Below are 26,480 nucleotides of genomic sequence, written 5' to 3'. Positions count from 1 at the left end.
TGTCGTTAGTATATATATATTCAGCTTTTTCAAGCTGTGTTAATGAAAATATGAAAAATATCAAGGGAAAATTAAGTTGAATTCCCCTTCAATGGGATTTGAGACTGTCTTAAAAATCTAGTCATGCAAGAGTTATCTAATATTAAGGTCAAAAGAAATTAGTTCTAGCAAAATTAGGCTGTGCTGCCAAATGGCTATGCCTTTCTTCTGTTAATTTTCTTTTTAAATGAATACCAGGGATCCCTGGGTGGCGCAGCGGTTTGGCGCCTGCCTTTGGCCCAGGGTGCGATCCTGGAGACCCGGGATCGAATCCCACGTCGGGCTCCCGGTGCATGGAGCCTGCTTCTCTCTCTGCCTGTGTCTCTGCCTCTCTCTCTCTCTCTCTCTCTCTCTCTCTGTGACTATCATAAGTAAATAAAAATTAAAAATTTATATAAAAAAAAATAAATGAATACTATTTTATGCTGGTCAACTTAATGAGATCTTGACAAAAAAGAGGCCTTTACCAGTTTGTGTCCCTAAGGATTAGACTTCTCAGTCTGATTAGGTAGACACCTACTTGGTGTCTACTTTATGCAGACTAATCTTTATTTTTATTTTTATTTTTTTAAATTTTTATTTATTTATGATAGTCACACAGAGAGAGAGAGAGAGGCAGAGACACAGGCAGAAGGAGAAGCAGGCTCCATGCACCTGGAGCCCAACGTGGGACTCGATCCCGGGTCTCCAGGATCGCGCCCTGGGCCAAAGGCAGGCGCTAAACCGCTGTGCCACCCAGGGATCCCCAGACTAATCTTTAAAGAAAGCTTTGTTAGTTTTGCAAAAAGACCAGTGTCCTTGGGACCTTTTATATGGCAGGATTTAGGAAGATAGACATACAAAAAGACATCCAGTCAATAGGAAGGCAGTACAGGTAAAATCTGAATCTAAAGAAGTTGGAAGGATATTAAAATTATATTGTGTCCAGCTATTTAAAGTGGGATAACTGTAATTTATATCAAATGTAATTATGATTTAAATTTACATAAAACATGTGACGAACTATTTTCATACAGCAACGAATTGGGGTGATCTTCAAGGGGTTATATTATTTAAAGTTATTGAATCTGTGAGTTAATGACATCATCAGAACATGAGAATTTTTTTTTTTTTGGAACATGAGAATTTTAAGATCTTGATTGGTATCTTGTTCATACCTGCATTTGTTGGTTTTCTGAGCTCTTAATCTCATCAGAATTAAAATATCAGCCTATTACACTGGGCACAAGATTCAGATCAGTATATTTCTAAGATTCACTTTTCGCAGAGGGATCTCATAAATGCATTTTTAACAATGTGTCTCTAATCTCATGATTGCGATGAATTAAGTCTCCTAGAAGAAATAATTACATTTTTGTTTGTAGAGTTCAGATCAGTCAGGATCAACAACTCCATCATCCAGTCAAGAAACCTTGTCTTTAGCTGCCAGTTCTTCCTCAGAGGGATTGAGGCAACGTACCCTTCCACAAGCACAAACCGACCCAGCACAGAGTCATCAGTTCCCATATGTAATGCAAGGGTGAGTGAAACCATAGTTTTGGGCGTCTTAAAAATCTGTTACTCTTGACTTTCATGGGGGCCCCTCCACAGTAATCAAAGTACATTAGAAATTTATTCATATTCTTCCTTATACATTTTAAGGGTTAGGGGATTAATCTTTTGAAAGCTGGCCATACATCAGAATCGTCTAGGGCAGTGCTTTTTGGTGTTTAATGCTTGTGCTAATCACCTGGGGATCTTGTTAAGCTGCAAGTCTGTTCAGCAGGTCTGATGGGCCTGAAGTTCTGCATTTCCAACAAGCTCCCAGTTGATGCTGATGCTTCTGATGCTTTGACCGTGCATTGAATAGCAAGGATCTAGGTGACTAAAAAAATTCTTTTTTACTCAGTTTCACTATCAATCTACTCAAATTAGCCTTTGGGAAGCAGAAGAGTGAGTGAATGTGTTCTTGGAAGACTGTAAGACCGAGTGATGTTTTTAAAAAGTTCCACAGGTGTTTCTGATCAGCCAGGCTTGGTGACAGCGGACGTAGGGTAAAACTGTGATATATTATAAAGATATGGTAACCATTGCATGTTATCTAGAGTCTTTGTTAGGGGACTTTACTCAAGAAACTTGCTATGGCTACGTTATATTTAGCAATTATAGCAGGCCTCTTGGATTAGGCAGTTCTAGGGGGAAATGCAGCCAACAGCCACAGCATTCTTCAGACACCTCAAAGAGTAGGATCCTGGAGAATATGGTTTGGACCTGCCTTATGTAAACCAGGGTATTTAACTGGGGTCCTATTATTTGTTACTTTTGAAGTAAAGGAAACATGAGTAACAGGTAGTGAGATCGTTTTGTATTGCATATCATGTTATGGTCTTGCAGGGTGTGTGGCAGTGCTCCAGGTCTATGTTGTGCTGGAAATAAGGAAATGGCTAGGACCTCAGAATGGTAGTGTAAGTGACATAATCAAGGAGTAGCTGTTGACTGCCATGTTACACAGGGTAGAATAAACATTCAGGTTCTTTTTACTTAGAACTTCAGACATAATTCAATTCTTTTTCTTTTATATTGAATTATATTGATATATTTGATATAAAATATTTGATATAAAAATATCAGAAATATTTGATATAAAACGTTATGTAAACTTAAGGTGTACACTAAAACTCAATTCTTAATGCTGAAAAACAAAACTGAGTATATAGCAAAATAGAAGAAAACTCGTCGTCTCCTATTTCTTGAATGTGAAGCTTTTTCTCTAAAAGTAAATTTTTAGGTAAGATTGCTGGTAGGTTTTTATGAAGCACCTATGAAACTGTTTTGGTTTTTATTTTATTTTATTTTTTTTTATTTTTTATTTTTATTTTTTTTAATTTTTATTTATTTATGATAGTCACAGAGAGAGAGAGAGGCAGAGACACAGGCAGAAGGAGAAGCAGGCTCCATGCACCGGGAGCCTGATGTGGGATTCGATCCCGGGTCTCCAGGATCGCGCCCTGGGCCAAAGGCAGGTGCCAAACCGCTGTGCCACCCAGGGATCCCCTGTTTTGGTTTTTAGAAAACGATTACTCTAAGCCAAAACATAGGTATTTGTAAAAAGTAACGTTCACAGGATTTATGTTATGGAATGGTAGCTTAAGATATTTTTTATCTTATGACAGTAATTCATTTCCTCTCGTTTTTTGCAGAGTAAGACATTTTCAGTTCCTCTCAATTTATATAGTGATTTTACTTATTTGGTAGTAGTGCTGGAAAAATGGGAGTATTATGCCTATAATAAACCTGGAAGAATATATAATGATAAGTTAATAATGACAAGATTTTTAACTCCTCATACTTATAGTGAATATATTTTATAATAAAATAAAGCTTATAAGTTGCAGGTCTTCAGAATAAGACCATAGATATCTTGGGAAAAGGTTAATAATTTTTCTAATAATTTCCATTGAGGAAGTCAACAGAAGATGAAAGCATTCCGCTCTTAGGAATGTATTAAACAAACAGATCAGAAAAATTTGAAATAGTGTTTATTTTGTCAAATGCTAAATATTAAAATGAACAATAAAATCTTTAAAGAAATGATAGCTTTACTTAGGGAATCTATTACTAGATGAATAATGTTTTTAAATCAGGGAGGCAGTATATCTTGGGGGTGTACAGATTCTGGAGCCAGCTTACCTTGGTTTGGGTCTATCTACTGACTAGCTTGGGCAAGTCTTTTCCCCACTTTGCTTCAGTTTGCTCATTATCTGGAGAGAATAGTACTTATCATACAGGATTCTAGTACTTATCATACAGGATTCTAGTGTAGATTAAAAGAGTACATGTATGTAAGGTGTTTATGTTAGCAGTTACTTGCAAATTCATTCATACTTAATAAGTGAATGTTGGACATTCATTCAGCAGACAGATTTGAATGTATGAATGCCAGTACTAGGTGCTGGAAAATAAGTATATTTGGGAAGAGCACTTTGTGATATACAAAGCAATTTCTGAGAGTTAATAGATTATTCAGTTCAATAAGGAATATAATTTAACTTAATCTTATAGTTATAATTTTTTTACTAATGAAGACTTTAAATTCATCTTTAAGTAGATTTTGTTTAACATAGGCTTTAGCCTTAAATGTGCAAGAGCAATAATTTAGTAAGCTTGATGAACTCACCAACAGAATATAAGCTCTGCATTCCTTTTTCAAAATTCAGTACAGCTTACATTTAACTAGTCACATATTTTTTACCACGTAGGTGAGTCTGTCTTCTCAGTCTTTAGTGAGCTTATTAAAATTGCCAAATCCTGGTCCCTTCTCCCTGGAATTTTGAATCCCTAAGTTTGGGGTTGTGCTCAGGAATTTGCCAACTTAATACTCCGGAAATGTCACTTTGAGAAATCCTAATGCAAGTGATTATTGCTATATCTAAGTCTTGAGGAAATATGAGAAGACCAATAAGCAGAACATGTACATCACCATGTTGGCTGTGCATTTATAACGTCATTTATAAATCCTGACTGACTGTTTTGGACTCAAGTCTATTGTGCTGTCACTTTTATTTAGTTTAACTCCAAAAATTGTTGGTTTATAGAATAGAATACCCACTGTCTTGTGTACCAGCTTTTCCCCCTGAAATATTAACAGCTTTGTTTTATAATTAACAAAACCGAAAACTTACTCATTGTACCTTTCCATATTGTTTGAGTTTTTTTAAAAGTAAAAATGGCTGGGGCATCTCTGTGGCTCAGTTGGTTAAGTATCTGACTCTTGATTTTGGCTCAGGTCATGATCTCAGGGTTGTGAGATCAAGCCCTGCATTGGGCTCTGTGCTGGGCCTGGAGCCTGCTTAAGATTCTTTCTCTCCCTCTGCCCGCCCCCTCCCAAAAAAGTAAAAATTGCTTATAGCTCACCATCTAGAGATAACTATTGCTAATGTTTTTGTAATATCCTTTCACTTTTCTAAGTAAACTTTTTAAATAAAAAATCATACTATTATATTTCATAAGCCTTTCTTAAAAACATAGTTTAGCCAGGACATATTTCCAATTCAAATATAAATCTACCACATTTAAAGTCTTGAGACAGGGCAGCCCAGGTGGTTCAGCGGTTTAGTGCTGCCTTCGGCCCAGGGTGTGACCCTGGAGACCCAGGATCAAGTCCCACGTCGGGCTCCCTGCATGGAGCCTACTTCTCCCTCTGCCTGTGTCTCTGCCTCTCTCTGTGTGTGTCTCTCATGAATAAATAAATAGAATCTTAAAAAAAAAGTTTTGAGACATGTAGCACTCTGGGTGAATTCTTATATTCACACCAATATTTTTTAGACTTCTGTTCAACATTTATTTAAGGTGATTTAGCTCTGGAGTAGAGTTGGGGGTGGGGATAAAGAATGGGGAGAGAGATCATTAGAGGCAGTTCCCAAACAGCCAAATAAAAGCCCTTCAGCTAGCCAGGAAACTCAGAGATTGAGTAGTAGTATTTGAACATGAACATGCTTACAAGGTCCTTAATCCCTCTCCTACCACCTCAAACAGCTGATGGAAATACTCCTTCCACAGGAGGAGAAGAGATACAAAGAGTACAAGTTTCTCCAGTTGTTCATGTTCCAGGAATGCCTTAGTTGAACATCCTACTTGGCTACCCCTTAGTCATCTTCTGTACCCACTTCTTGTTTGAAACAGCCTTTGCTCAGCACTTTGCTAATCATATTCTTATTATGCACCGCCCAGTTCAAAGCCTGTTCTTTCCAGGGAGACTACTTTGCACCCAGAACATCTTATCTTCCCAGGTTTATCTCTGTCTGTCTCAGCATCTGGTGTCCATTTCTTTAAAAAAGTGTATGATATTTTATTATGTGGATGTCAGTTTGCTCTACTGATGAAGAATGTCTTTTGCTGGTTTTACTGCATAATGACCTCAAAATCCCAGTGGCTTACCACAATATACTTCTTTTTTCTTGTTCATGAGTCTTGGTAGTCACTCGGGACAGCTCTGCTCTAGGCTGTAGGTTGAGTATTGGTCTGTTTCATGTTTCTCATTCTCTGGACTAGACACCTTCTCCTTATGACAAATGACAGGAATACAAGAGGGGAAGCTAACCCCTGAGCACATTTAAAACCTCTGCATGTATCACATTCACTAACATTCCATTAGCTAAAACAAATCCCTTGGCCATGGTCAATAGCACTGAGGTATTGCTAAGTTACCAGTGGTGTGCTGGTAAATGCTTTACCAACTGGCTTTTCCAGGGGGGCAGGAATAAAGCTGATTTGTAGCATTTGCTGATTTCAAGATACCTAGGGTTGGCTCACAAAATTCCTGAACGTGAGCAGCTAGCTTTGTGAGTCAGTATCAGCTGGAATAAGTGAATTTTGCCACTGTATGCCAGACAGTATGCATGTATAATTCTGATATAGAACAGTGAAGAGTTGGGGCAATATTCTATCATAAATGTTTGAGTTGTTTAGTTTCTTCCCACTAAACCTCACTGCAATCAATATTCCTAAATACTTAACATATTAGCAGTTATTCTTTTAGGATAAGTTGTAAGAGGAGAATTCTTGGGTCAAAGTGTGTCTTAAAACTTTTCACACTCTTAAGACTATTGCAAAATTGCAGTAAAGTTGTACTAGTTTGTTCTTCCAATAACAGTTGTTAGAGTCTGATACCCCATGTGCTTGCCAGTGCGATAAATTAGAATGTTCCTATTTTAATTTGAGTCCTGATAAAGAGACATTCTTTTTGTTTTATGAAATCCTTGTTTTTTGGTGTGTTGCTATTTTCCAAAATTCTTATGTGACAGCTCTTTAAAAGAATATTAATAATACTTAAAAGGACTAAGCAAAAGTTAGGCATTGTGTTAAGCACTTATATATGCTATGTAATTCAGTGCTATACATTGACTTTTATATCCACTCTAGTCCAGGTACTATTTTCTCCCATTTTATAGATGAGAAGGAGGCGTAAAGGCCATGTAGCTTGCCTAAGTTCTCAGAAGTGGTCAGCAGCAGAACTAGAATTAAAATCCATATCTGACTTAAAAGTCTGTGTTCTTAATGGTCTTGGGGAAGTGACTCCCTATTTTGTCTATCATTTGTTTTAGTAGGTTGCTGTTTGTATTTTGACTTCATTTGTAATGGTTTTTGTCTCCCTTCCAGCCTCCCATTTAAAACTGTTTTCTAAAAACAAAACAACAACCAAAAAAAAACCTGTTTTCTAGTCAGATCTACGGGTTAGATTTTAAGTATTGGCAAACTGAGTAAGCAGATCTGTTTCTATGAGGACCTTGTGACTTTCTTCAGTAAAAATTTACCTTACAGTTTGCTATATGCTGGACATTGAAGACAGGAAAATGAATTATGCACTTGCCCTCAATGGAAGTAGGTCAGATAGCACATCAGCAGATGGTAATCTGTTTGTCTATCAGAGTCTTGAAAAAAGTTCTGCAGGAACCTGGAGAGGGAAGTGACTGTCTCTGCTTGGAGGGATGGGGAGGGCTTCGTACGTGGTAATGTTTGAGCTGATTTTAAGGGAAGTTCAGCAGGTAGAACAAAGCCGCCTTGAGAGTGGAGAGGCTTGAGAAGGCATATTCTGGGAGCGAGGTGGGGATTCCATGCAGTTGCTGCATCTTATGGAGTGGTAAAGGAAATGGGGCTGACTTCACAGGGTTTATTTTAAAGAATCTGTTCCTGATTTTTGAAGTTTCCAGTTCCTTTTATCTTCTCTCCTTTGTACTTCTTAACTTTAGAAAGCGTACTAATGAGTATCTTTTGGTATAGCTTTCAAGTATATGTTTGTGAATGGTAGTCTTTCAGGTTCTTGGTTTTTGTCATGGTCTCTGTTGTACTCAACCATTTCCGTGTCCTATGAATCTCCTTCACCCCCTTTTTCCATTGTTTAGCGTTTATTGAATAGTATTAACTGGTATAGTCTGTGTCAGGGGAAAAAAAAAGCTGTCAGAATCTGTGCCATCATATGATTTCCTGCCACGGGTATGTAACAGCCGACTTTCCCAAGGCCAGAGGGAGAGACCAGGTTATCCTCTTACTTTGCTTTCCTTGCATAAAGAGTATGACATTTTATTTGGAGACAAACATTTCACATTCTAAATAGTTACATTTTCCCCATGTTTCTGCTACTTTATTTGGCTCTTTGCAAAAAAAGGACTACTTAATTATTTTGAATTATAAAAGTAATATATGTATATTAAGAGTTTTTGGGGAAAAAGAACAGTAAAGGAAGGGGGAAAAGTATTCCCCTGTCTAATCATCTGAAGACAACTATTAACATTTAGTGTTTCCTTTTTTTTTGCAAATGGTTTTCTTTAATATAGTTGTAATTTTTACTGTGTTAACATTACACTTCATTTAATGTTGAAAATTAAATGAAACTTACAAGTTTCTAGATAAAATAGTTGCTTATAATCAGCTCTTTATTTCAGAGTTTTCTTGCTATGCATATGTAGTTGTTCAACAGATATTTATTGTGCTAAGCCCTGGAGATACAATAACAGGGTTTAGCACAATGAAACCTATTTCCTTTTCTTAGGAGCACAGAATCTGATCAGAGAGATAGGAAAGTGAACAGATCATTTCTTTTTTTAGTTATTTTCTAAGAGGTGATACATGCAAATGGAACCATTTTAAAAGTGACCAAAGTATGCAGCAGTTTCATTCTTGTGTGTCCTAATTATCCATGACAAATACTGTGTGTGTGTGTGTGTGTGTGTGTGTGTGTGTGTGTGCATTCGCATATGTGGGTACATGGACGTGTGTATTTAACACAAATAGTAGTGTACATCCTATACACACTGACCTACATTTTGTTATTTCACTAAATGTAGTAACATCGTCCCCTGTTAATACACAAGACCCTGTCTTGTTCCTTATTAAGTGCATAATATTCCATTATATAGATTACTATAATTTTTTTTAAGATTTATTTATTTATTTATTCATGAAAGACACACAGAGAGAGAGGCAGAGTCAGGCAGAGGGAGAAGCAGGCTCCATGCAGGGAGCCCTGGGTCTCCAGGATCACGCCCTGGGCTAAAAGGCAGGTGCTAAACTGCTGAGCCACCCAGGGATCCCAGATTACTATAGTTTAATGAATCATTCCCTGTTGACATGTGTATGTGTGTAGGGTAAACAATATTTTTATCGTTATATTATAACAATTATAGTATATTATTATGTTAAAAATATTGTAAGTCAATATTTTTATTCACTGCTTTTTTAATTTTTAAAAATTTGATTATACTTTTTGAACGTTCACCAAATACAGAAAATATTATAAAGAACTCCCTTTTACCTAACACCCACTTCCTCAATTGTTAAACATTCTTCATCTATTCCCTCTTTTTCCTCTTTTTTTTCTTGGGCTGGAATATTTTTTTTTTCCATTTGAAAGTAGTCATTTATTAACTGACCAGATTACAAAAATAATCATGGTAGATACCTTAGTTCATCCTTCTAATAAGCCTATTGATCTGGTCTTCCCTGTTGCATCTCCACCTTCTACAAAATGGGTGGTCTTTTTCTTCATTCCGCCACGTGGAGAAGATAATTTGAAGGGCCATAAAAAGTTGTTGGCTTCTTTGAAACGTTTTCCAACGGTATAGATCTCGTGAATCAGATCCTCCATGCAGATGATGCCATATTTACCAAGACACCGAGCAATCAATGTGTTATCTGTCAGGGCAATTCGCTTCTTGTTGATCTTGCCATAACCACGCTTGTAGATCAGTTCATTCACTGACTTCAGGTTTGGGTACCCCCATGGTTCCACAATCCTTAGCATGTTAACTGAAGCCTTGTTGAGCTTAACAAAGGTGCCACTGAAGATCTGGCGAAGGCGAAGAAGCTGCAACACCTTTTGAACCTTTGGGCTCACACCATTGGTACCTCTGATCCTGATGACAAATGCCAACTTGGGTTCTGCAGGCACGTAGAAGTTGCTGGCTTTTCTCGCCATCCTCGCCATGCGAATCTCAGTTCTGTACATCTGCCTGTATTCCTTGTGGTAATGCTTAGCCTTTTCATAGATAAGCTTCCTCCTTGCCTTTCGAAGCATTTTTTGGGCAGATTTTTTCTCAGACGCTTGATCTTCAACTCCGCGAAGTTCCTTTGCTTTTTCTTAAGGGTTTCCAGCACAGCAGGAACCTTCTTCTTCTTCTCTTCTGCACCCTCCATGGTTCCAGCCGGAAAAAGAGGGGCTGGAATATTTTAAAGCAAAACCCCTAGATACTCTGTAATTCCATCTGTAAGTACTGGCTGTGTGTAACAGATATGACAGATACGGACTATAAGAGAATCAAAATACTAGTAGAATACTCAAAAATTCTTTAATAACATCAAACACTCAATTCATGTTTAGTTTTTCCTGATTATCTCAAATGTCTTTTTATAGTTGTTTTGATTGAGTCCATATTCAGAGAGGTTGACAGATTATGTTTCATAAAGCTCTTCTAATCTCTTACTCCCTTCACCCTTCTTTTTTTTTTTTAACAGATTTTTAAAATTTTTTTAATTTTGTAGCTAGTAACAGCTATGTTTTTAACAATGTTACTAATATAAAATATTATTTGGGACGGAGATATGAATTTTTTTTCCATATTTTGTATTTCTTCTCAGAAGTAGAATTATTTGGGCAGTTGGGTAAAAGTGAACATTTTTAAAGGAATTTAATTTGTAAAATTGTTTTTTAAAGCTGTATTCCATTTCATCCTGTTAGTAGTGAAAGAGTTGGGTTTCACTTGTATCCCCTGAGGGCCAGTACTGGATATTGGCAGACAAAAAAGAAAATATATTTTAGTTTGCATTTATTTGGTGTCCTAATGATTATTTCCCTTTCTTTGAATTCTTTATGTAGAAAATATATGAACTATTATTTATTGAAAACATTTTTTCCCAAGCTCTGTCTCATAATTTTATGTCATCAAATATATGGATTCCTTTTTTTAACACTTTCTTCTATTGCTTATAAGTTAGGAAAATCTCCTTCCCTCCAAAGGTTTGATAAATAATCAGTTGCAGTTTCTTCTAAGTTTTTTGTGGTTTAACTTTTAATACTTTCATTTTAGTCCATTTAATACTTACTTAAATATTTGGAATGAGATGAAGCTTTATTTATTTTTTAAAGATTTTATTTATTCATGAGAGACACAGAGAGAGAGGCAGAGACAAAGGCAGAGGGAGAAGCAGGCTCCATGTAGGAAGCCCCATGTGGGACTTGATCCCGGGACTCCAGGATCATGCCCTGGGCCGAAGGCACTAAACCACTCAGCCACCCAGGGATCCCCATGAGATGAAGCTTTAAACTCCCTTCCCTTTACCACTAGTTTAGTAATCACTTTTCCCAGTACCACATAATTCTCTGTTGTGTTGTTTAATGATGCATTCTCTGAAATACATGAAATTCTTATTAATATGTAATATTGTAATGTAATACATAATATGTAATATGTTTTATATATATTAATAATAACTTAGTAGTTTAGTAACAAATAAATCCTTTATTTCTTGTTTTCTGTAGAGTACCAAGTACATCTTTTCAGCACAACTGAAAGTTGTAGTATACCAGCTTGGGCCTGGAGTGTATCTTAGCAATTGTATAGTCCAGTAGTTTTTAACTTATTGGAGACTAAGGGAGGAAGCATGTTGGAATCATCTAGGGGAATCATTTTGGAATCATCTAGTTTATTAGGTTTTTTTTTTTGTAACATTTTTGATAATCAAAAATGTTCTGTGGTTATGGTCTTAACCACAGGGTGAGGTACAAACCTATAGTAATTTTTTCTAAATGACTGTTGGTGGCTCTCCCTTAATCTTTAAAAACAGTGACAAAGCCTAGCTTTCCCATTTCATAATTAAGTCATGGAATTGTATGGGGGTATATTTCTTCCTAGTGGTAGAGATTGGTAGAGCTCTACTTTCAGGGGGTTGGTTTTTTTTTTTTCTTAGTTGGGAATATTAAGAATATTTAAAGTATATATCTAAATACAGACTTGCATTGTTGCTTATACTTGATTTAGGTGGGTTTCAGATTTGCTTAGATGGATCAGCTCACTGTTGGAGATGCCAAGATCTTTATACAAGTATTTTATAATAATACTTCTTTGCTCCAGGGGTATGACTTTTTAAAATTTTTTTCCAGATTTGATCACTAATTGATACCTTTTAAAAGGAATAGCTGAGTTAAGCTTCTTTTCCTTTTCTTATATGAGACTTGTTTATCAAGAGCTGGGATGAACTCTCATGGAGGCTTTTCTGCTTTTCTCTTATTTCAGTTTGTTGGAAAGCTTGGGAAGTAGGGGAGGAGGGCTGTATTCAGGAGGTACAAGGACTTTCTGAGGATGTGAGTGCAGTATGGCTCCCAGTAGTCTTCTAAAGATGAGGAAGTTAAGGTAATATTAAGGGGAGTTGGCACCTAACCTAGCACCAAGTTGTCTAAAGAATAGTCTGTTGGGGATCCCTGGGTGGTGCAGCGGTTTGGCGCCTGCCTTTGGCCCAGGGCGCGATCCTGGAGACCCGAGATCGAATCCCACATCCGGCTCCCGGTGCATGGAGCCTGCTTCTCCCTCTGCCTATGTCTCTGCCTCTCTCTCTCTCTCTCTGACTATCATAAATAAATAAAAAAAAAATTAAAAAAAAGAATAGTCTGTTGATAAGTTTTAGCCTCCCAAGCTCTTCCAAGAAATTAGGTTTCTTTTTTTTTAAAATATTTTATTTATTTATTCACGAGAGACATAGAGAGGCAGAGACATAGGTAGAGGGAGAGGGAGAAGCAGGCTCTCCCAGGGGGAGCCTGATGCAGGACTTGATCCCAGGACCCTGGGATCACAACCTGAGCCAAAGGCAGACTCTCAACCACTGAGCCACCTAGGTGCCCGAAATTAGGTTTCTATAATCAGTTATTGCCAATTGTACACTAACAGTCTTTTGCATATCATATTAAAAGTTCATGAATTTGTTAACGATTCTTGTCTCATCTGGTTAACAGCTTATACCAGCTAAAGATAAAATTCAAGTAATACGAAGAAAAGGAAAGTTAGCACACAGATTCTGCAAATACACACTTTCAAGTTGTATTCAGATTTAGGGATAGGGGACAGTAAAAATAAAAATAGCCAACATTTATTGAGTACAAACTAACAATCCTATGAGGGAGATTCTATTATTAGCTCCATTTTAGAGGTAAGGAAACTGAGGCATAGAGCCCTTAAATATGACCTTACACAAATTTTATTGAGTTAGTAGGCATTTAGCCTGCTTTAAAAATGCACGTATAAATATGTTCTGCCAATCTTGTTTTTTTAACTAAAGAAATATTTTACAGATTTTTATAATGTTTTCTATTTTATAGCTAATATCTACTATGTTGTTAATATAAATATTACTAACATAAAATATCATTTTGGTAGGTTCCCCATTTCTGAAAACATTTTGTTGTAAAGTTTGTTTTAGGGCTTTTGGTTCTTAAGGAGAATGTACTTAAAATAGAATTAAGAGTATTTTTGGCCTTTCCTGCTGAAATGAGAAGATAGCAAATATTCAGGCTTGCCACACATTTTGTTGGTGTTTGTTTTCTTACTAAGATTGGGCTGAACTGTTAGTTGTTTGATACACCTGGGGTCTGAGTCATCTTATATAAGCCATAATATCTTATTTGAAGAATGTTGAAAATAAGTATTTTTCTTTCCAGTATGGTTTAATATATTTTGTCTATGGATGGCTTATACTTAAGAAATGAAAATTCTGAGAAATGCTTTCAACTTCTAGAGCATGGAAAGACATTTCTTTATCTCTTTATTGCAGAAATGTGGACAACCAGCTTCCTGGGCAAGCTATTCCAGCTGGATTCCCAGTGTATCCCGCTTTCAGCCCCCTGCAGATGCTGTGGTGGCAACAGATGTATGCTCATCAGTATTACATGCAATAGTAAGTTATTTGAGTTCATTATTTTTGCTTAGTGTGCTACTTGTTTTCTTTTTCATCCTAGGTAAGTTGACTTGGGACTTCATGTACTGATTCATTTTACTGGTTTTTAAAAATTATGAGGATGAGTTTGCCAGCATTTCAGCAGATACTTTCTTTTAAATTATTTGGCTAAAGAGGAGAGGTTCACATCCAGTTCACATCAGCTAAACTTCTCTGCTTCTCCCTCTTTCCCCTAATTACATTTATCAGTAGTGAGATGCTTTCTTTAATACAACATTTTATCTATGTAAGAAGAGAAAACTTAGGGAAGTTTCACTGGAAGGCCGCAAATCTACATGAAGAGAGAGGATGCTGAATGAAAAAGGGAGTCCTATGCCAGGGAGGTTCATGTTGGCACAGGACTAATATGCTTTCTGGACTGTCAGTATTTTAGTAAGTCTTTCTTCTAGTCAGCATGGATCTTAGCACTGAGCACAATTTTTCAGCCTTCATTCTTCTATGCATTCATTTAACATTTCCAGCTTCATTTTAATGTTCTCTTATTTCTGTGATTTTGTTATCCTCTTCATTTTGTTTTTCTCTTACTTATTTTGTGTCCTTGATGGCCCATTTTCCCCTTCTTCTAAATGGTAACATTGCATGTTCAGTTAGATGGATATTTTTGTGTACTTGCCATGTACCTTATGACAGTCTGGTAAGGAAGAGAGGATCCAGTCTTGGGCCAGTTCTCTTGGATTTCTTTTTTCTGCAGCCTTAGTTGTTAGTTCTCTGTGGGTGACCCCTATTCTTTATCTCCTGTGTTTCATCCGGATTGCTGGAAGATTTCCGTAGGGACATTTGCCTTACCTCTAAATTCAGGACATCTCAGAGTTGACATCACCATCCTCTTAAATGTGCTCTCCTTCTTGACTTCGTCAGTGACACAGTCTCTTTTTATTTATCCTCTAGGCCCTTAACCTAAATCAGCTTTGACTCTGCCTTCAGTTGTCCCTGAACCCAACAATTTACCAAGATGAGTTAATATATTGTTTCACTTTTGTTCTTCCCCCGTATCTTACTTTATCTATTTTGCCCAGATCTTTTCTCATTTTGGACCTATTTTACTGCAATTGTTCTTTCTCCTTTTAGACTCTTGACTATACTTCATTCTAACTGCTGCCAGGTTAGTGTGCCTAACACTGAATTGAGCCAGTATCTGATGTATTCCTCCTAAGTATCTGATGATTCCCTTATCTATGGTGTGAAGTTTGTATCCTTATCCTTACTCCAGACCTTACCCCATAAAGCTGATGTGCTTTATGAACCTCATATCCTAATGTTCTTTTGCATTATCCCTTGGCTGCAGACAGGCTATTTGTACCTTACCTGTTGCTGTGGTAATAGTTATTATTCCAGTGACTGCTTTGTGCTTAGTACTGTACTGTAGATGCTTTATACCCCTTATCTCATTTATATAACCTCCTGAGAATTTGTGTGAGATGAGTGGAGCTTATTGTAGCTTGCTACTAAATCATGCAGTTTTATGTACATTATTTTAATTCCTGAGCCTCAAGTTCCTTACTTTAATGAAATAACTCACCAAGAATCAGAATATCTGTTAGGTAGGAAGTATTTTTGGTAACTAAAAAACCCTCTACAGATACAAGGTATTAGCATACTGACTTAAATAGGTTTTTGTAAAATTTCTGGTTTTATATTTTGCTATCTTGATTTTTAAATATTTTATTGTAGAAAAATTTTAGCATGTGAAGAGATAGAATAGTGAAATGAATCCTTGTGTACTCACCACCCAGCTTCAACATTTATCAAATCATGGCATTCTTATTCTAGAACTTTCCCTTCCTTTGCTGGATAATTTAAAGCAAATCCCAGATATATTACCATCTTACTGGGAGCCTCTGGAAAATTTATTCTTTCAAGCAATCAAATTATAGGCAATCTTCAGGATCACAATTCCTCGTAGGTTTACAAGTACCTATTCAAGTAGTTCTTAGATGGAGTTCCCAAAAGTCGGGATTGGGGTTGAGGGGTTGTTATCTGGGATCTAGTTAATATCTTAAAATACAAATACAAATCATTTATCACTGACACTGGATACATAAGGTAATGATTAATGTACATTTTTAGACATATTTTTCAAAACATGGCTCTAAGGGAGAGGTGGTGGGTGTGGTAGTAGTCATCCCATGCAGAAAAACAAAAGGGGCCACTAGTGAAAAGATTTGGTAAAGGATTCGGTTATTACTTTATAAGGTACTTTAATGAAAGAGAGAAAAGATAGTAATTACCATGGCTTTCTTATCTCTTCCACCTCTCCCCTACCGTCTTAGACTGTGAAGCTGAGATATTAGCATCCTTTCTTGAGCTACTCACTCCTATCATCAAATCTTGGCTTCACTTTTCACTGTGATTTGTACTTACCTAAGAAATGTGGTATAGGAGTTGTGATATTCCATATTAGGTTTATGAAAATACATACGGCTCCCCAAAGAAGTTTTGCAAAATATAGTATGATAAAGTTTTTTTTTAATATTAATTTTGGTGAATATTTCAGTCAAGCTGCAGTTTCAGCTCAGGCCACATCAAATGCCAACCCAGCGCAGCCTGCTGCTTCACAGCCTCTAAATCTGGCACATGTTCCTGGAGAAGAACCCCCACCAGCTCCAAACCTAGTGGCCCAAGAAAATCGACCCATGAATGAGAATGTTCAAATGAATGCACAGGGAGGTCCAGTGCTAAATGAAGAAGACTTCAATCGAGACTGGCTAGACTGGATGTACACGTTCTCACGAGCTGCAATTCTCCTTAGCATTGTATACTTCTATTCTTCTTTTAGTCGGTTTATCATGGTAATGGGAGCCATGCTACTGGTTTATTTGTGAGTGATGCTCATTAACTTTTTGTGATTTCTTTTAATTACTTTCTAAAACTGTTGAGCATGGAATTTGGCATATGGTAATCTGTCATGACTGTTGAGTGAAGGGATAGGAGTTTTGGACTCCAGATATCTAGCACCCAAAGTAAAGTAGGTTATATTGAGTAGGAATGTTTATTAGAACTGTCTACAGATTTTTCTTTTACCATCTTTCATAAAAATTAGACCTGGCATATCAATTATTTAGAACTTGAAGTGTCTGATGTACTTTGCATAAGGATGTTCTTTTTAGTAATAGTTATCAATATCAATAGTAAGACCTATGGGAATACATTAGGCTTTTTTTCCTAAGTAGGCTTTTTCTTGCCCCCCCTTTTCCCTAAGAGGCAAAGAAATACGTAGTTGAATTTCATTTTGAAAAATACTGGAAAAGATGTTATGACTCTCAATGTGTTATGATATTAAGATAGCTAAATTAGATATTAAGATATCTAGCATAGAGCCATTAAAGTCCATGATAAATTTTTAGAGTTAAGCTGATTCCTATTTTGCTGTCATTGCTTTGGGGGGGGGGGGTAGTTCTTGGCTTGAAGTAGGAGATTTGGTCTTTTTATTTATTATAGTTGAAATAATTTTTCTATTGTAGGACACTAATGTTTTAGTGTTACAAATAAAAACAATTGCAACTTCTTTTTTTCTTTATTTTACTGAACAGACACCAAGCTGGATGGTTTCCTTTTAGGCAAGAAGGAGGTCAGCAACAGGCTCCCAACAATAATGCCGAAGTTAACAACGATGGGCAAAATGCAAACAACCTAGAACTTGAAGAAATGGTATGCTAATGAGGGTTTTGTATTTTGTATACTTCAAATATAGATGTTCCTCAGCACTTGTAAGAAACCAACATGATAAAAAATCTTGAGGTGTTCCACAAGTTTTTGTGGAATGGCACACGAAGAAATATTAACACATAAATTGTGTGATTTTATCTGGGAGAACTTAGATTATAATACTGAGTCAGTCATATATTAGAATTAAGCAGGGGTGCCTCAGTGGCTCAGTTGGTTAAGTGTCCGACTGTGGATTTTGGCTCAGGGCATGATCTCAGTGTCATGAAATCCATTCTTGTCTTGGGCTCTGCACTCAGCAGGGAGCTTGCTTACTATTCTCTCTCTCTCCCTCACCATCCGCTTTTTCCCTCTTCTTTCTCTCTCAAAAAAAAACTCAAACAAAAAAAAATACCCAAAAAGACTTAAGAATTAACATTATTCTACCTGAAAACAGCCTAGAAAGTAAATTATGCACACTTTGAGAATTTATTGTATTAAATTGGCAGTTATCCACTTGAACATGAACACTGAGGAATTTATCAATTTTGGGTTTAATAAAGCTTTACAATGACCAGATATGTACCATTTCCTTATTACATGCTCATATTCCTTTTCTGTAGGGAAGAATTTAATTCTTTCTTTCATGAGTTAATGCTAGCTGTTCAAATCCCCGAGGATTATGTTTCTTGTTTTGTTTGAAAGGAGCGTCTTATGGATGATGGGCTTGAAGAGGAGAGTGGAGAAGATGCAGGTGAAGATGCCAGTGCAGTTCAAAGGCCTGGATTAATGGCGTCAGCTTGGTCTTTTATCACCACCTTCTTTACTTCACTGATACCAGAAGGGCCTCCCCAGGTTGCCAATTAGACCTGAAAAACTGTGCCAGCTACAAAGGAGGGTCTGACTTTAGGAAAGTGTTTTAAATAACAGTGCAATTTCAAAAAAATTTATTACTTTCTTTTCATCATCATGTACAGAGGTGTTTTTTCTTTAAGCTTCTCATGCATATGAATATTTTAAGCACAAATGGACTACTAAATGTGTGATTTCTTTTTTAAGATCCTAACAGAACATAGTATAACAATATTGGTCTTCCAGGTTTTGTTAATTTCAGTTATGTATATTATATCAAGGCAGACCTATTTTGTGTGTCTTATCTCTTTAAAGAGCTGCTTCACATATAAATGTCTATAGCCAATAGCCCAGCCCTTCAGTGTATAATTTGAATAAATATATCTATTTTCTGTGAATTATCCTGAAAGTTTTAAACAGAAGGACCTCATAGTTTTTAATAAAGAATATTATTTACATAAAATGTGCTAGCAGCATCTTGCCCAGCCATAAAGCAATAAACTTCTCAATAATGTTAATTTTGACATTTGGATAAATAATGGAAACTTTCTATTTTAAGGGCATGTATCCCATCAATTGGAATTAGTACCTTAAAAAAAAGGCAGCTCTTCAATGGAATTAATAGTGATATAAATGTTTGATACAGGCAGTACTTTTATAAAATATGCTGGAAATTGCTCCCTGTAATTTTTTTAAATAAAAAATCAATTATGGTAAACTGTCTTATGGGGTATTTGTTCAGACCTTCAGTAATGTACTCATTACATGTAAGAATCTATGTAAATTTCAGTAGTTGTTGGGAAAGGTTGCAAGTCTTCGAGGTCATTTTCACCTCTTTGTGCTCCAGATAGATATCTTTGTTCTCAGTTTGAAACCTTGATAATCTACTTAAAAATTCCTGTGTGAAAGCCAAGTCAGTATTTTATAAGAAAGGAGTAGTTAACAGTTGAAACTGAACAAATGGGGTTGTTCATGCAAGAACTGTATCTCACGTGAAATGTGTTATAAAGTTATAGTGGTACTGGTCTGGTAATACATGATTAGATAATAGAACAAAATAGAAGATTAAGAAAACATTCATACGTGATTTTCTAAGTTATCTACTTATAATGGTAAATTATTATAAGTGACACTTCAAGGGATAGCTAGTTAACTTTTTGAAAAGTAAAATTAGTTTTCTAGAGATATGAATCAAGATATTCAGTATGAGCAGCTGAACATAACAGACACAAACAGAAAATACAGATGAATACTCACATACTGTCGGGGTGACAAAATATCTTTGGGGCAGAATCCCTAAAAGAAAATGTTGCTATGTCTGTCATATTTCGATATACATAATTAAAGGCAAATAATTAGGGGAAAAATTAAAAAGACAGTAATAAGTCTTAAATTTAGTTAAGACAATATCCCAGTAGGAAATGGGCAAGGATACTCTTGGGTCATCTTGGGCTGGGTGGCTTACACAACGAACATTTATTTGTCACAGCCTCACAAGTCCTGCGAGGCTGAGATGTCTAAGACCAAGGTGCAGGTGGACTGTGGGTCTGCCGAAGGCCCTCTTCCTGCTTGCAGATGGCCAGCTTGCTGCATTCTCACACAGCAGAGAACAGCAGAAGCAAGCTCTCTCTCCTGTCTTTTCTTACAGGGGCACCGATCCTGTTCAGGAGAGCTCTGCCCTCATGCTTAATTACCTCCCAAAGGCATACCTCCTAATACTATCACATTGGGGGGTGCAACTTCAACATGAATTGTAGGAGGCACAAACATTATGTCTCTAATAGATAAAAACATGGGCAATAAATATGAGAACAGATGTAATGAGTCCCAAGTTCAAACTATCAAATTGTTAAGATCATAATAGTGTGGGTTAAAAAAAAAAAAAAAAAGGTAGGTGAAGCTATAGGGGAATATAAAATGGTACATAGCCTTTCCAGCAAGTATGAGATTTTCAAAATGCACAGAATCATTCAGTGTCATCCTGTTGTTCCTGGAATGAAGATAAGATTCTTAACATGTTTATAAAGTTCTGAAAGGTTGGGTCCTTGCACCCTCTCAATCTGTGCTCACCATTAATGCCTGTTTTAGCTAGGCTGGTCTTCCAATACCAGTATTCTCTCTTTCCAGCCCCAAAAATTTTAAATTTGTTTTTTGTTTTTTGTTTTTTTGCTTGGAACACAGTCTCTTCCTGTTTATTTCTTTTTGTTTGTTTTTGCCTTGTTCACACTTACTTAATCATTCATGAGATCTTTGCTATAGGCCAGTTCTGTGGAGAAGCTTTTCCCTGGTAGCACTGTTCTTTCAAGTGACACCATTGCAGTTCACATTTATTTGTCTGTCCCACAAGATAGGAGGGCTATGACTCTGGGAATATATTTATGCTCATTATTGTATCTCCAGTCCTAGAAGATTGCCCAGAAGTTAGTTCGATACTGAATGAGTGATTGAAAATTTGCATACCCTTTGAATCAGCAAAAGTTTGAGAGTATGGTGCATATGTGAGATCTAGCTTTTTAAGATATTCTTTGCATTGTTTTAACAGGAAAGAATTAGAACTGATAGATGTTCAACAGGGTGAGCTATGGTACATTTGTATACTGTTTGGATCACGTTCAGGGATGGCTTTTTTCGGGGCTTATGGAGTCAGTGCATCCAGAGGGAAGGTCTGGATTTTAACCCAGGAGCTAAATAAATAAATAAAGCTGCAAGAAATGCTTCATTGGTCACATCAAACCAGAATGGGTAGGTAAGGTAAGAATGCAGAGATAATTATGAGACAGATTAGTCTTTTTATCTTCTGTTGGGAGCCAGAGATGTGAGAACTGGAGCCATAGAATTCATAGAGGGGAACAGCGTTATAGGTGACACCCCCATGTGGAGGAAATGAGCAGGTCTTTGTGTCTAGCCGCAGAATGGGGCCTGAAGAGAAAAATGCCAGTCATAGACTTGCCCTCAGAAGGCGCATGGCTAAGAATTCTAAGAACACTGGAATGTGTTGTTAGAACTTAATTATTTTCCCTACATTATTAATTCCCTCATGTTAGGCTCACTTTTGGTAAGTCTTTGTGAAAAACTACAGCCCACTGTCAGCTGTGTTTTAGACAATTAAGGGAGGAATTGTGTCTATACTGGGCCAGATGGTGCCTAGGGGGCAATGGTAGCTTGGAGATGGTTTCCAGGTGGCAAGACAGCAGCATAGAAGCCCAGACACTAGTCTCTAGGTCAAATGCTGACTAGCAACATCCAGGATGGATTTGTGGGATATAAGCACTTCCTAGAACTTCTGTTCCTTACACATCACAATAAAGACTAGACTTTGTACAGCCAAGCAATATGGGTGAGGTGGGTCGGATTACGTTAGGTGGGTAAAAGGAAAGGGTGATCCTCAGGGCTGGAAAGCTGGAGACATTCTTGCCATAGTTTGGTGGCATTGTTCAGTGCCACCATCCACCATTATTCTAACTGGTTTCTCTGGCTCCAACATCACTATTGAAATTTGGCTTTTCAAATGAGGGGAGGAAAGGCTGTGTTTGGATCTTCATTTGTATAGTCTCAGCAACTGTTTTTGCTTCACTGTGGAAAGACTAAGGTGTGCCCATTTATAGATCAGCTTTCTGTAAGTCTGGTGTAAATCAGACCGTCAGGCCTGTCGTATCTGGAGTGGTGTTGCTGGGTCTGCAAAACTGCACTGGGTTCCGGAATGTGGTGCTCCCCACAACAGAGTCTTTACTGGGAGTCCTGGTGTGGCTGAACTCACTCCCGACCTGGATCGAGTGCTCTAACTGTAACCTGGGAAAGTAAAATAAACTGACCGCATGGTGAGTACAAAGCATGCTTCTGGTATTTTATATCTGACATAAATAGTTTGGATGTTTCAATACGTCAACGATTAAAAGTACTTCAAACATTTTTTTGAACTTTTTTCTATGGTAGGAACATTGAACCTGAGATCCACTCTCTTGACAGGTTTTTTTTTTTTTTTTTTCCTTTTTTTTTTTTAATTTATTTATGATAGTCACAGAGAGAGAGAGAGAGAGGCAGAGACACAGGCAGAAGGAGAAGCAGGCTCCATGCACCGGGAGCCCGACGTGGGATTCGATCCCAGGTCTCCAGGATCGCGCCCTGGGCCAAAGGCAGGCGCTAAACCGCTGCGCCACCCAAGGATCCCTTTTTTTTTTTTCCTTAACAGGTTTTTAAGTGTATAATACAGTAGCATTTAAAAAATTTCAGACATTTAAAAGACAAATGATGCTTCTTGAATTTAAGTGTTGTGAAGCAATGTAAGCCTTTTATTAAAATACTATGGAATCTTTGAAATAAAGGTTTTTCTTATAAAGAGAACCCAGGATAACTAGTTAAGGTTCTTGTTCCTTAGCACCTGGAGCTTCTCTGTGTCCAGGAGTCATAGTAGGTAGAAAGCTTTTCCCAGAACAATGAGGGCTCAGCCCTTTATACAGTGAGGACAGCAAAAGATCTGTCTCCCTTTTCCAGAGCAAACCATGGTGATTACTGTCTCATTACACTTGGTTACACCCTCGGGGCCACAGTCTAGGGGGGCTAATTTCATGAATCTTCTAGCCAAAGCCTGCTTCCTTGATCCTGCTGCTAAATTCTCACACCAACGGATCTACTTTCCAAAATGAACATACCACTGCCTGCCTAAACTATTTCGAGCGGTGCAGTGAGCCGGCCTATCCAAGGGTTCCAAAGCCACAGTTTGAAAAGTTGGAAAAACTAAGATCTGTGTCAGGGTCTTTTCCAGTTACCACTTCTCACAGAGGGTGCGCAAGAGAGAGGCTGCTGTTCTGTATTAATTTATATAATTAGTAATAACAATTATTATAGCATCTGAAAACTATTATTACCAAGATTTGAATAACATTTGAATATCTGCTACATTCCTGGCTCTGACCTGCATCTGAAAAAGATCCTTGAGACGACTCCTGGTAGGTGCCACGGTTACTTCTGTTGTGCCAGATGCGGCCACCAGGACTCCAGGAAGTTACAGAGTTCACGTGACGTCACACGGCTGCTAAGCGGCAGCGTCCAGATCTGTAGTCTGTTGTACCTCAGAACGTGAGCCCTGCAGAATGAATTATTCACGTCAGGCACGCGGAGCGTTCAGCCTCCAGCAATGGGCGATTAGCCTGTTTAGCACCAGCCCTTCTGCTGAGAAAACTAGAAAAGTCAGAACATTGTCTAGTAAGAGATCCGAGAGCGGTCAGGAAGGCCACGGCCAGCGTTCCAGACAGAGGCGACCTACATTTGGTGCCACCTCTTGCCACCTCAAAGCGACCGGGATCGCAGGGGCCACGCACCCCTGGAGTACACGACTGCGGTGGCCGTGGCTCCCAGGGGCTGCAGCCCAACCTCAAGTCACCTCAGCCCCCGAGGGAGGCCATTTGCAGGACACCTAGTAACAGCCAGAAGCAATGAACTCCCATGGAAGGAAGATAACATGCATTTTTCTCAAATTTCCCTCCAGTTTTTTTTTTTTTTTTTTTTTTGTGGAAGTCTGTTCATTGAACGGTAACTCGGAATACAGAAACACAGGATCTGACTGAGCTGACAGAGCGAAGAGATCGAGACCCTCAGAAAGTTCGGATATTTAGCATGACCCGGCGGGCCTTCCAGGGGCTGCTGGACGGAAATGCTCCGGGGCTCTAGGGCTCGGGGCCCGGAACGCAGGAGGCACCGCGCCCGCCCCGCGCCCACTCACACCTGCCGACGGGCCGCGTCCTCCTGAGGAAGAGCTGGGAGCTCGACGGGAGCTCGAAGAAGCCGGGCGGCGCAGGACGGCGCAGAGACCCACCGCGGTAAGCGGCGCCGACCGGGAGCAGGCCCCTCCGCCGAACGGGAACGGCCGGCGACTGAGCATGCGCAAGCCAGGCGGGGCGGGGCTGCTGGCTCCCGGTGACAGAGCATGCGCAAGCCAGGCGGGGCGGGGCGGGGCTGCTGGGCTCCCCGTGACAGAGCATGCGCAAGCCAGGCGGGGCGGGGCGGGGCTGCGGGGCTCCGGCTCTCGGGTGGGCGCGGCTGCGCGGCTGCGCGGCTCCGTGTTCCCTGCCCTGGAGACACCGACCAGGGCGCGGCCAGGGCGCCCCACGCCGCCAGCCTCCTCCGTGAGCCGGGGCCCAGCCGTCCCCCCGGGGGCCCCAGGGCGCTGCACGCTGCGGCACCCCTGACTCGCGCTCACTCCGGCCTCGGCCTTCCTGCCAAGGTGACGGAGGCCCCAGGCGCCCCGCCGCCCTCCAGCCCCGCAGCCCTTTGGCTTCGGATGACTTGCTAGAGCCACGCCTGCGCAGAGCGCTCAGGAACCTCCGGCTGACGTCGCCTTCACATCTCGCTGCCCTGCCGGGGTGCCCCCTGCACTCCGTGCTTGGGAACCCCCAGCCCTTGTAGGACCCCGACATCAGTTCTAGCCACCGTGCCGGGTGCCCCGTGTGCGGAGCGTCCCGGAACACTCCCCGCCCCCGCACTGGCTTCGGCTCCAGGGGTCAGGCCAGGCACGCCCTGAGCTGAGCACCCTGGGACTCCCTGGCTTGCACCCACTTCAGCTTTAGCTGTTTTCCCTGTTGCCACTGCACAGAAAGCCCCAGGACCTCCTGACCTGTACCTTGCATCAGTTCCAGCCAGCCCGCCACGGCACCCTCCACATAGAGAGCCCAGGACACTCAGAGAACACCCACTCAGCTTCGGCTATCGTGCCAAGGTGCTCTCTGTAGGTGGAGCCTCAGAACACTCCCCTCGCACTCACTTCAGCCTCAGCTGCCCTATCAGGGCACCCGCTACGTGGAGAGCCCGGGGGCCACTAGCCCATGCCAGTCATAGCTCCATCCAGCCAGTAAACGTCACCAAGCACACACAGTCTACATAGGGGATGACCACACATAAGACCATTCCTTCAGGTACAGGAGAAAAATACTCTTATGCATAATCCATAGGAAAAAGAACAGAAAGTCCAGCAAAATGGGGGAGACGTAGAATATGTTCTAAAAGGAAGAACAAGACACAACCTCAGAAAAAGAACTAAATGAAATGGAGATAAGCAATATACCTGATAAAAAATTGGAAGTAATGATTGTAAAGATGCTCACTGGGCTGGAGAGAAGAGGGGAAGAACTCCATGAGATTTTCAGGAAAGGGGGGAAAATATAAAAAAGGAACCAGAATTAAAGACTAACAAAACTGAAATAAAAAACACTAGAGGGAATCAACAACAGATTAGCAGATATAGAAGAATGTACCAGCCATTTGGAAGACAGGGTAATGAAAAGCACCCAAGCTAAACAACAAAAAGAGAAAAGAATAAAAAAACCATGAGATTAGGTTAAGGGATTTTTAGACACCGTCAAGTGAACAAACGTTCACATTATAGGGATCCCATAAAGAGAAGAAAGAGAGAAAAGGGCAGAAGACTTATCTGAGTAATAATGGCTGAAAATTTCCCTAACCTAGGTACAGAAACCATCAATAAAACAAAAGACTTGGGCAGCCCTGGGGGCTCAGCGGTTTACCGCCCTTTTCAGCCCAGGGCGTGATCCTGGAGACCCGGGATCGAGTCCCACATCAGGCTCCCTGCATGGAGCCTGCTTCTCCCTCTGCCTGTTGTCTCTTCCTCTCTTTTCTCTCTGTGTGTCTCTCATGAATAAATAAATAAAATCTGTAAAAAAAAAAGACAATCTATTAAATGGGAGAAGATATTTGCAAATGATATATCTGATAAGGGGCTAATATCCTAATTATATAAAGAGCTTATACAACTCAACACTAAAATACAATCCAGTTAAGACATGGATGGAGGCGTTAAATACACATATTTCCAAAGAAGACATCCAGATGGCCAACAGACACATGAAAAGTTGCTCATCACTCATCATCAGGGAAATGCAAATCAAAATCACATTAAGCTGTCATCTCCTACCTGTCAGGATGGCTAAAACAAGAAACACAAGAAACAACAATTGTTG

The 26,480-nt window shown here is 39.2% G+C and overlaps 2 protein-coding genes and 2 long non-coding RNA genes across 6 annotated transcripts in view; 2 read left to right on the top strand and 2 right to left on the bottom strand.

The window, feature by feature from the left end:
- The window catches only part of HERPUD2 (HERPUD family member 2), a 33,840-nt gene extending 14,612 nt beyond the window's left edge, over positions 1-19,228 (top strand). Inside the window, exons 4-8 of the mRNA XM_025464617.3 lie at positions 1,404-1,558; positions 13,834-13,956; positions 16,511-16,834; positions 17,547-17,664; positions 18,364-19,228. Of these exons, the coding sequence (XP_025320402.1) occupies positions 1,404-1,558; positions 13,834-13,956; positions 16,511-16,834; positions 17,547-17,664; positions 18,364-18,525 (882 nt within the window). The 3' untranslated portion in view covers positions 18,526-19,228. The remainder of the gene's footprint in view (positions 1-1,403; positions 1,559-13,833; positions 13,957-16,510; positions 16,835-17,546; positions 17,665-18,363) is intronic.
- LOC112670718 (60S ribosomal protein L7-like) lies at positions 9,407-12,227 on the bottom strand. Its single transcript, XM_035698373.2, has one exon. The coding sequence runs from the start codon at positions 10,088-10,090 to the stop codon at positions 9,482-9,484; it is 609 nt and encodes a 202-aa protein (XP_035554266.1). The 5' UTR covers positions 10,091-12,227; the 3' UTR covers positions 9,407-9,481.
- On the bottom strand, positions 17,400-24,371 carry LOC112670719 (uncharacterized). Its single transcript, XR_003143159.3, has 3 exons — positions 24,232-24,371; positions 23,423-23,593; positions 17,400-18,544 (listed from the first exon to the last, which is right to left on the bottom strand). It is a non-coding gene; the product is annotated as an uncharacterized LOC112670719 (long non-coding RNA).
- Positions 21,509-26,480, top strand: part of LOC112670716 (uncharacterized) — a 56,832-nt gene continuing 51,860 nt past the window's right edge. For 2 of the 3 annotated variants that reach the window (XR_003143158.3, XR_004804781.2), the window contains exon 1: positions 24,221-24,326. This is a non-coding gene — a long non-coding RNA (uncharacterized LOC112670716). Of the gene's footprint in view, positions 22,329-24,220; positions 24,327-26,480 lie in introns of those variants that run through there. The other variant, XR_007402103.1, reaches the window with a different exon arrangement.

Source organism: Canis lupus, chromosome 14 (genome assembly GCF_003254725.2).
Source record: "Canis lupus dingo isolate Sandy chromosome 14, ASM325472v2, whole genome shotgun sequence".
Lineage (NCBI taxonomy): Eukaryota > Metazoa > Chordata > Mammalia > Carnivora > Canidae > Canis > Canis lupus.
This window is presented reverse-complemented; position numbering and strand designations above follow the sequence as displayed.